The 10,987-nt window shown below is 35.5% G+C and overlaps 1 protein-coding gene across 1 annotated transcript in view; it reads right to left on the bottom strand.

Annotated features, from left to right (window-relative positions):
* The window catches only part of LOC107632911, a 2,313-nt gene extending 406 nt beyond the window's left edge, over nt 1-1,907 (bottom strand). Inside the window, exons 1-3 of the mRNA XM_016336549.1 lie at nt 1,119-1,907; nt 485-585; nt 31-105 (exon numbers count right to left, since the gene is read on the bottom strand). Of these exons, the coding sequence (XP_016192035.1) occupies nt 31-105; nt 485-585; nt 1,119-1,907 (965 nt within the window). The remainder of the gene's footprint in view (nt 1-30; nt 106-484; nt 586-1,118) is intronic.

The following is a 10,987-nucleotide window of genomic DNA, read 5'->3' as shown; positions in this document are numbered from 1 at the left end:
AAAACCACCAAACTAGGCAAAAAACCATACAACACAACTACATGATACCCACTGTCATCTTCGGCATTGCCATCAACAACAAAAGGGATCCACACATAACCACTCCTTAAAGTTATTGAAAACCAGGTATATTATTTCATCAACTCCTTTTCCATTATTCTGAAAGATCCTCATATTCCTTTCAAGCCAGATATTCCAGATTATAGCACAGAAAGATACCATCCACCTTTTGCGTTCCTGCTTTCTAGTTGATAGCTCAGTCCAACTCTGAAAGTGTTCTTTCATCGACCCTGGGCATGACCATTGCCTTCCAACAAAGGATAGCCATGCACACCAAACCTGCCAAGAAAATTCACAAGCAAGAAACAAGTGGTGGCTAAATTCAACACCTTTATTACACAACACACATGCCACATCCTCTTGGTTAACTACTCCCAATCGACTCGGCCTTTCCTTTGTATTGACCCTTCCAGTCAAGACAAACCAGATAAACAGTTCAACTCTTGGTGGCACAAGACCCTTCCAAATTGTCCTAGTAAAGCTGAAACTCGCCATATCCTCCGGGAGCAGTTCCACCTGCAATTCCTGCACAAAGGAGTTAGTAGAAAATACACCCTGTTTATCAAACTTCCATACCACTCTATCCTCTCTGTCATGAACAAGGTTAACCAGCCTTAGTGTTTCATGCAGTTGGTGCACTAGGTCCAACTCCCATTGGAATAGCTCTTGCCTCCATTGGAAGTTCCACCTCCACTCTAACCTGTCCCAGAACCCACAATCCCCTATGACGGATCCTCTTTGGTTTGAAACTGAGAAGAGTCTCGGAAAATTATCTTTCAAGGGCCCACCATGCAGCCAGACATCATCCCAGAACCGAGTGCCTCTCCCATCACCAATCTCCATGGATAGCCCATTAATCATCTTCTGTCTTACTCGTTGATCCTTGAACTGTATTTGGTAAATGTCCTTCCATGGTCCCCCCGAGTGGGTAATACTTGGGCAGACAGCATCACACTGGGATTCAGATTGTTGCACGAGCATACCACCTTCTTTCATAAGGGACAGTCCTCCTTCGAAAAATGCCACCACCACTTAAATAAAAGGGCTGTGTTACGCACCATGGCATCCCCGACACCTACTCCACCTAGCTTCTTGGGAGCCTGTACCACCTCCCACCTGATCATGGCCATACCAAACCTACCATCCTCCTTACTCCATAGAAACCTTCTCTGTAGGAAAATCAGTTTCTCTGCAACAGCTTTTGACATTTTATACAAACTCAAATAATAGACAGGCAGGCTGTTCAAAACAGATTTAATAAGCACCAACTTACCAGCCTTATTGAGTACCTTAGCTTTCCAGAGGCTCAGTTTCTCCTCCACTTTTTCTATGATAGGTTTCCAAGTCTTCACCAACCTCGGGTTTGCTCCTAGTTGGATCCCCAAATATTTCACCGGGAGAGATGCTTCCTTACAACCCAGTACACTGCACATACGCTGTACCCACTGAGCATCACAGTTAATAGAAATCAAGCTAGACTTATCATAGTTGATACTCAGCCCCGACATAAGTTCAAAGCAGCGAAGGATCCTCTTGTAATTCTTTATAGTCTCTTCCTCTGGGGGGCAGAATAGAACCGTATCATCTGCAAACTGAAGATGTGACAACTCGACATGCTCTCTACCCACCAGTAACGGCGATAATCTCCCATTTCTTATTGCCTCTCCAAACATCCTATGTAGAACGTCAACCACAAGTACAAATAGAAATAGAGACAGCGGATCCCCCTGTCGCAATCCTCTTTCCATCTTAAAAGGCTTAGATGGCGATCCATTTATCAGCATTGACATGGAACTCGTACCTACACACTCCATCACCCAACTTCTCCATCTATTGCCAAACCCCATCTTCTGTAACACAAGGTCTAGAAAGCTCCACCTGACTCTATCATATGCTTTCTGGAAATCTAACTTTATTATTACCGCCTCCTTCTTTCTTTTCTATTTAGTATTTAGTCTAGCATTCTTTCTTTTCGAGTTCTCTCCTTTATTTTCCTTTTTCTTTAAAGTATAAATAATTATTGTAGAGTCAAAAGGCTTTAATGGCAGGTCATAGAAAACCCAAAAAGGTAAAACATAATAAAGATGTTTTGTTTCATAAGGAACCAAAGATCTCCTTGAGACTCGTGGCTCGTGGGCAACGGTTGAGTTGCTTCTATTGATTTTGATTTCAAAGTCACTGGTTTAATTCCTAAAATAGCTGCTGAAACTTTTATCTTAGGCTATTGCGTACAATCCTTTATCGAATTCTATGCAGGATGCTTTGCCCTTTGGTAATTCATCATGATTTTTTTTTAATATATCAATGAATTACCTGAGGCAGTGCTGCGCCTAGTGTATTTGTCATCAATCGCCTTCCCTTATTTGATTTTTGTGATGCACAGACACAATACGATATGGAATATGCTGTTACATGAATTTTAAAATCTTATAATACACGGAAACACGGCATTATAATATATATATTATTTCTAAACTCATTTTAAAAATACAAATTAAGAATAAGGTTGGATATGTTGACACGTGATGGTATTTAGGTGAGTCCAAGTGTGTCTAGAGAAGAATTTTTTATTTTTTATTAAGACAAGATTGAACACATTAGACATGCGCGCCGGACGAGTGTCAATGAGGCTGCGTTTGGTTGATGTCTTGAAATAATAAAGACATAGACACAAATATATATGAGTACATAGACATAAAAGACACTCAATTTTTCATCTTGTTTGGTAACTTAGACACAACAGAATATACAACTCAAAATTTTACTAAGATGTCAATTTTATCCCCATCGTTCTTCTCTATCACTATTTTTGTCCAATCCTTTCTTTCAGAGTTATCATCAACATGAATACCACTATAATCTTCAACCAAATACAAAAGCAACAATATGCCAATCTAAATTAAATTTAATAAAATCAACAAAAATTTTAATTTGTTGCATATCTGTACAATAAAATACACAGATAATTTTTTTTAATAAAGGGATAATAGAAGTGGAAAAGATCAGAGACGTTCTTTCTGAAAAGGATGAACGACGTTGGTAGAGAGAGGATGTGGAGGGAAGCGCCGTCGAAGCTTGAAGCCGCCGGCGAATTTGGATGACGATGGATCTGGACTCCCGTAGCTCGAACCCTTCGAGAGAGAAGGAGGAGCAGAAGCAGCGGTTTTTGATAGAGGAGCAATGGCAATCGACAGCAAAAAAAATGAACGCAGAACATTTATCTACATAATAAAATTAATTGCAAAACCAGAACATTCATCTACATAATCCCATAACAAAACAAGATTTACAATATATATTCTAAAAAAATTTAAAAATAAAAATAAAGAAGCACAAGAAGATAGAAACAAAACAATGGTAGTATAATGATACTCACATTAACATTAATCAAATTACAACAAATTTAGTATCAAAATTTAACAGTCAAACTAAACTCAAATAACCAAATCTGTGTTCAAATATTATTATCTAAAAAAAGAAAAAACCCTTGAGATAAAGTTGAAATAGATAGAACAATGGGCACCTGCAGCACCCACATTGACGGCGAGTCCGAAACGGTGAGGGAGGGGCGATGCGGTGAGACCCGTGACAAGGGGGGAAGGAGGCACGGCGAGATGCAGAAGCGCAGAGGCAAGAGGCAGAAGAGAGACAACACAATGGTGAGAGGAGAGGTTGAGTCGGCAGAGTTCCAAGTGAGGGATGCGGCTAGCAATGGCGGCAAGGAGATTGAGGAAGCCTGGAGGCGAGATAGTGGTCTGCCTTCTAAGAGAGAAGAAGAAAAAAAAAGAAGAAAGAAAGAAAGAAAGAAGGAAGAAGATCTGGAAAGAAGAAGAAGGGGGTTGAGGCACTGACGGAGGAGAAGAGAAGGGCCAAATGGTTTGGATAAATCTGAAATTTTCAAAAAATACTAAGGATATATTTGTCCAAAATTTTAGTTTAATTTGTGTCTCAGGATGAAAATTCGTGTCTCATAATTTGGGAGAGACACAAAATACACGTATTTTATGTACTCTTGTGTGTAACCGTGTCTCCCTTTTTTGTGTCTCACAAAACAAACAACACACATGTACTCCTGTGTCCATGTCCTTGATGCACAGGAACACTAAACAAACACTACCTGAGTGTCCAAATGTGTCTGGAGAAGAACTTTTTATTTTTTATTAAGACACGATTAGACACAGCGGACACGCGTGCCGGACGAGTGTCAATGAGTGTCGTGTCTGAAATGTGTCTGACACGCGGACACGACAACTCAGCGAAGTGTCCGTGCTTCATAGCTTATTTGTCATTGATTTGAGTTCTATTCAAGGGTTTGTCGCTGGCCAATAGATAAGGGTGACAACATATGTCCTATCTACAGGCACCCAACCCGAACTAACCCGGTCGGGTAGAGTTGAGTGCGGAACTGGTTTTCGTGCGGGTCGGGTCTCAAGTCTCAACCCTACCCGACCAACCCGCACATTATATATGTATATGTTATATACTTATATAAAAATATGTTTTAGGTAAGTTTTAAACCAAGGTCATCAATTGATGACTTAACATGTCTTTTTTTATATAAAAGCCAGTTCTATTTTAGTGATATATAAATACAAAATTATATCAAATGGAATGTTCATAGACTTACATTAATTTTATTTGTGTTTGTGTTAGTTTTAGTAAAGACTTTTATATAAAATTGAACATGTTTTATGTTGTTTATGGGATGATTCACGATTGTGTTATTTGTGAGATAATTGTGTTGTTTGTGTTGAATTTTTAATTTGTACGTTTATCAAGTTATATAATAATATTGCATCTTTTTGGTAACCCGCGGATAGAGTTGAATACCTGTGCGTGTGTTTGGATTTGCGTTGGAGAAGAGAGAAGCGCGCTTGAATTTCTTGAACGCTTCGTCTTTATGTTTGGCAACGTTTTTATCCTCTAAATACAGAAGTGATTTCTATCTTCAATCCACGTTTATCAAGCAAATTCTAGCTTTTCCGTTCACCTTTTCACGTTGGATTGAAATTTATGTTTTATGTACCAATTATATCCTTCATTATTCATATGTTTGTTGTTTATTTTATAATATTTTTTTAATACTCTCTTATGCATATTATTATTTTTTATAAAATTCTATTTTTTTATGAGTTCTTTTACTGTTATTGTTATTTCTTTTTTGTATGGAATATTTTTTTTTACTTTGTATTATGATTCTATTAATTCTATTATAGTACTGAAAAATACTGAGAGTACTAAAAAAGGAATATTAAAATTTATTATTTAAATATTTAAAATAAAATGATAAGATAACATAAAATAATTATTTAAATTCATATCTTTTTCTGTAATTTTTCATCTAAAAGTGATTTTGAACAATGTAATCCAAACAATATTTAGTTTCCTATAATCCATTTTGAATAAAAATTACCAAACATAAATCACGTTAATACTAACTCACTCTTGATCAAAATCAATTTTACAAAATCAATTTTATACAAACCTCTATTTGCAAACGGTAATCCAAACACACACCTCAACCCGCGGGTAGGACAGGGTTGAATTTAGGTAAAAAATTCAACTCGCAGTTAGGATTAGGGTTGGATCCAAACACTACCTACCCTATTCATTACTATCCCTACCAATGGGTTGCTATAAGTACAAGACGAAATTCGAATTCTCAACAATTATTTAAGCAGATTAGTAAACTAATTACTAGACAAACCCAATTTGATTTAAAGTGTTTGGATATGCTTTTTTTTTTTAATCAAATGAATATCTTATACCAACTTCATATCTTAAGCCTCCTTTTGATGATTCTGTTTCAATCTTTGAACCTACTTTTGTTGAATCATTAGTTAGTTTCACACTAGAAGCAACCACTATTGTTAAGCAACCTATGTAGAAACACTTACAAGTCCAATTTGGTTAAGAAACAAACCTTAGTGTTAGCTCTATACCGCAAATTGGATTTTGATAATTAACAAATAGTAAATATAAGCTAAAATTTCTAATAATTCATTGCTACTGGTTTTCTCAATTCTAAAATATTAAGGAATTTTTCTCTGAGTAATTATTGCAAACAAGGAATGAATAAGGGAAGAGTATTTACAAATTTAAAGAATTAATATTATTAATACTATTATTAATATTAATTAAGAGTTAAACGATTATTAACCATTTGTTGATTATTCAAATAAGAGGTAAACACTAAATCAGTATCCAAAAGATTATGGCGCTGACAAAATGATACCCAATAGATATTATTGACAAAATAGTTTCTAGAAAAAATTAAAATTTGACAAACGTACCTCTGAGCTTGTCGTAGCACATATTTGATGAGAACGGTGTTGAAGTGGCCACCGTATTTTTGATGACATAAAAACTTTGGTAACGTATATACTTAGGTGGAATTTTGATTAATTAACCAAATCCAACCTGAAAAATCCCCAAATCATTCTATGTTTGCCTTAATTTCACAACTAGAGTTATGAAACTACCCTTATTACTAGTTACTATGACTAACTCTCCCATTTTTCACTAAGAGTTAAACTCAAAGGGTACATAGAGAGTGAGAGATGTTGTTGTGAAAGTCGTTCTTGGTGCCAAGGAGAACGAATAATCGACATGAGAGCCATTGTCGATTGTGGAGCTTCGAGTGCAAGGAATTGCAAGGAGTATCATCATGATTCCATTGTCTAGTGTGGACGACCTTATACAAAGGTAGATTTTGCTTCATTCCATGGTTTTATGTACATTACCTCTGGTATTGAACGAGGAGTGATGGTTTTGGTAATTCACCATATTTGTTGCTTTTTTTTTCGTTTATAATATTGCAATAGACGTTAAGGATTTAAACCCTTTCTTTTTTGCCACTATCAAAGAACTAGGGATGTGCTTTTGGTTTATTCATTACATTTTTCTTTGGCTATTTTTGAGATGGATCCTGTTATTTCATTTGTCTATAGTCACATGGGTTCCTTGCAAAAGGATGGGAGGGTAATGTGACATATGAAGAGGGTTTAGTAACTGAGATACATATGGTGGATGTGGAGACATGTCATTTATTTTTTATTAAAGGGTTATTTCTAGACTTGGGTTATAATAGCTATAATGAAGTATATTAGTTGGAACCTGGTCTAGATTTAGCCAAGGAGTTAGGGTTAGTTACGAGGAATGTTGATGCTATGAGGATGTGTGAGAGTATTCTAAAGAATGACAACATTGTGCATTTTTATTTTGACCATCCTATTGATGACCTGATATTATTAAGGAAGAGATAGTCTTTGATAGTAATTGTAAGAGTGCATATGAAATCAATAAACCAGTTGATAATGTAGATGATGTTGATATTACTAATAAAGAAATTAGTGAGACTAATGAGAAATTAAATGAGGATGTTATTGGAGTGAATGAGGTGAATGATGGTGTGACTGAGACCATTGCTAAAGCTAATAGGTCTGCTGAAAACATGAATGAGAGGATGTAGGAAGCAAATGATGAACATGATAGAGTAAATAATGTTGTGAATAAAGGTGTAAATAAAGTTATGAATGAAGGTATGAATCAAGTAAATGGGAATAATGAGACTGAAACAACAACAACTCTAGAGAAGGGTGCTAAAAAGGTTAGAAAGAGGCATCCTTGACCACCATCAAGTGGACTAGCGCAATAAAAAAAGGCTAGAAAAACTGATGTAAATGAGAGAGGAACTGAAGCAGAACATGACAAGGATGCCAATGAAAAATGTAAAGCCATTACTTCTCATGATGCTAATGAGAGTGGTAATTTGGAGCAGCTGTTTTGGATGAAATCGGGACAGAAGAGAATGTTTCAAAAAATACAACAGGTATATTTGTTTAATTTTTCTTAAACAGTTGTTGTAAAATATATTGCATCATTTCCTAAGCTAAATGATTTCCTAACCTTTTGTAATTAGTTTTGTAATAGAAGGTGATGCACAACAAGCTAAGAATGCAAACAAAAGAAGAAACCACCCAAGGCCTCAACCTTCTGAACAGAGAATTGTCTTTAGAAGGGTGAATGAAACACCAAGGGTTGAGATGCCTAATTTGAATAGAGAAGCCGGAGAAGATGGACTCAAAATGTATCAATATGAGTCCGAAGAGCTTTTGTAGCCCACCTGAATCAGATGACGAAGGAGAAAATGTATTTCCTCAACATAACCCCAACACGCTTTATGGTCAAATTACTCTGGAATTGAACATGGAGTTCGAGACCATGGAGCAGTTCAAAGCAGCAGCAATGAAGTACAACATACAAATTGAGAGATAAGTCTTCTTTCTTAGAAATGAGAAGAAAAGATGCAGGTCATATGCTATGATTCCAACTATCCTTGGCTATATTACTGTACTAGGACCAACTATTCACCGTCATTTCGGATAAAGATCTTTGTACATGAGCATACTTGTCTAAGAAGCAACAAATATAAATCAGTCTCATGTGCATGGGTTGCTGAAAAGCTGGTGTCAAAGCTCAGAATTCATCCTAACATGTTGCAGAGAGAGGCATAGGAGTGGTTTAAGGTGGAGTATGACATTTCTGTTCGTCAGAGGATGATGTATAAGGCAATAGAAAAGGCAAAAGATGTAATTGAAGGCATGGAGAAGTAATAAAGGCTAATCCTGGGTCAAGAGAAAACATGGGAACCACCCGACAACCAGTTAGATTTCCAAAGTTTTGAAACTTATATGTTTGTTTGGCTGTTTGCAAGAATAACTTTAGGGTAGGGTGAAGACCTTTTGTTACATTGGACGGGACATTTCTGAAAGGTTACTTTGGAAGACAAATTGGTGACAATTGTTGCATAGGACATGAACAACCAACTGTTTCCAATTGCATATGGGGTTGTGGATGCTGAGACAAGAAAAAATTGGAGATTTTTCTTGAGGAATTACATGTCAACATAGGAGATTATAGGGAAAATCGCTGGATTTTTATGTCTGACCAGCAAAAGGTGATGTAGAAATAGTAAATCTTAATTTCTACCATATTTCGTTAAATTATTTCATCATTAGCTTCTAATAACTTGTTGTATTCGTCGATATAGGGACTAATTCTAGCTTTACAAGATGTAATTCCGGGTGTTACATGATGCATGCGCATCATATTGTGTTTTTCTATGTTTTTTCATATAAGAAATAAATGCATAATGCTTAATTATGGAGAGTTTCAGTGCTTAAATTGGATATTACTTTGATCGCCCTGGTTACATGATTCTTGTAGAGAAATGTTAGGAAAAGAGAAGCAAAATAACAAGGAAGAACCAAGAATTAAAGACAAGTACAAAGAGAATTCGTGGATGCTGTCAACCTTGACCTTTTCACACTTCAATGGGGATGCCTTGAGCTATGGAGATCTAAATGACACAGTTCTAACAGCATTGAAAATCCAACTTCCAGAGCTTTCCAATGATATATAATAGTCTATACTTTTTTTTCTGGCATCATGGCGCCAAACACCAAACCGCGTCCAGCATCACCATTCCATGCGAAAGTCCCAGCGCCAAACGCCAGAATCTCAAGTTTGGCACCAGAACACAGAATTCGTTGCTGTCCACCTGGAGCCAAACGCCAGAATCTGAAGTTTGGCGCCAGTAGCGCGAGCCAGAATGGTCCCCACGTGATTCTGCACCAAATCTCTTGCTGTAATCTGATTTTTTTTTATCACTTTTAAACTAAGAAAAGATATTTTTAGGTTTTAGAAAATATTTTTTACATTAATTAGGATTAGATATAAAAGGAGAAGATATCTTGACCTAGGCCTCTCTCCTTCCCTCACTTCTCCTCTCTTCTCCTAATTTTCATTATGCACTTTTTACAACTTTTCTTTGCTAGGGTTTATTTTCACTATGAGGAACTAAACCTCCATTGTTAAGGTTAGGAGCTCTATTTATCTTGATGGGTTAATATTATTTGTTTCTCTACTCTTTGATTAATGCATTAAGTTATATTCAAGGATTGATTTTGTTCTTCATCTTATGGATTATAGTATATTGGAAGATAACTCTTTTTCTATTTGAATTTCTTTTGAATCTTGGAAAAGTTATATCACTGGAATTATAGTTTGAAATCAATTCCTCGTAATTCTCTAATTATCTGGATTTAACGCGATACGTGACATATAATCGTCTTAGTTTTGGGTTCTTAGGGTTCTTAGGAAATTATGTGGTTTATAAACTAGGATTTGAACTTAAACCCTCTAATTAGATTAAGTGACCAAGGAAGTGACCAAGGAATTGGCAGTTGATTGAGTTAGAGGAGGATTAAATTTCCAAAAAATTGGAGTCTAGTCACTTAAAGTTTACTATGAATTGAATCTTTGTATGATTAAGATAGAAGACAAAAATTATTAATCTGAAAATTTAAATATCTCTGACACCTTAACTACCTTTATCATATTTCTTTCTTAACCAATTTTAGTTTGCTCTTATTTAATTTTCTGTTTTTATGTTGTTTGCTATTGAAACCCTAAATTTTGATTGTTTGGCTAGAATAATCAAATTAACTATTGTTGCTTGATCCATTAATCCTCATGGGATCGACCCTCAATCACCTGAGGTATTACTTGGTACGACTCGGTGCACTTGCCTGTTCAGTTGTAGTATTCTAATTTCGAACAATTTTTAGCGTCGTTGCTGGGGATTAAATGTGATTGATAACTACCAGTTATTTGATTACCTAGATCAGATAATTTTTCTTTTTCAATTAGTTTTCTTTTATTAATAAATTCTATTTTCATATTCTTTTTCTTTTTTCCCCTTTATTTTCATCCCCCTCCCCTGTTTTCCTTTTTATTTTATTTTATTATTTAGTTTCAATTTTAATTTTTCTTTCAAAAAAATTCATTCTTTTTATTTATTTATTTTTCTTTTAATTTTTATTTGTTTATTTTCTCAATTTTTCAATTTATTCTCTTTATTTTG

This window comes from Arachis ipaensis, chromosome B03, assembly GCF_000816755.2.
Source record: "Arachis ipaensis cultivar K30076 chromosome B03, Araip1.1, whole genome shotgun sequence".
NCBI lineage: Eukaryota > Viridiplantae > Streptophyta > Magnoliopsida > Fabales > Fabaceae > Arachis > Arachis ipaensis.
This window is presented reverse-complemented; position numbering and strand designations above follow the sequence as displayed.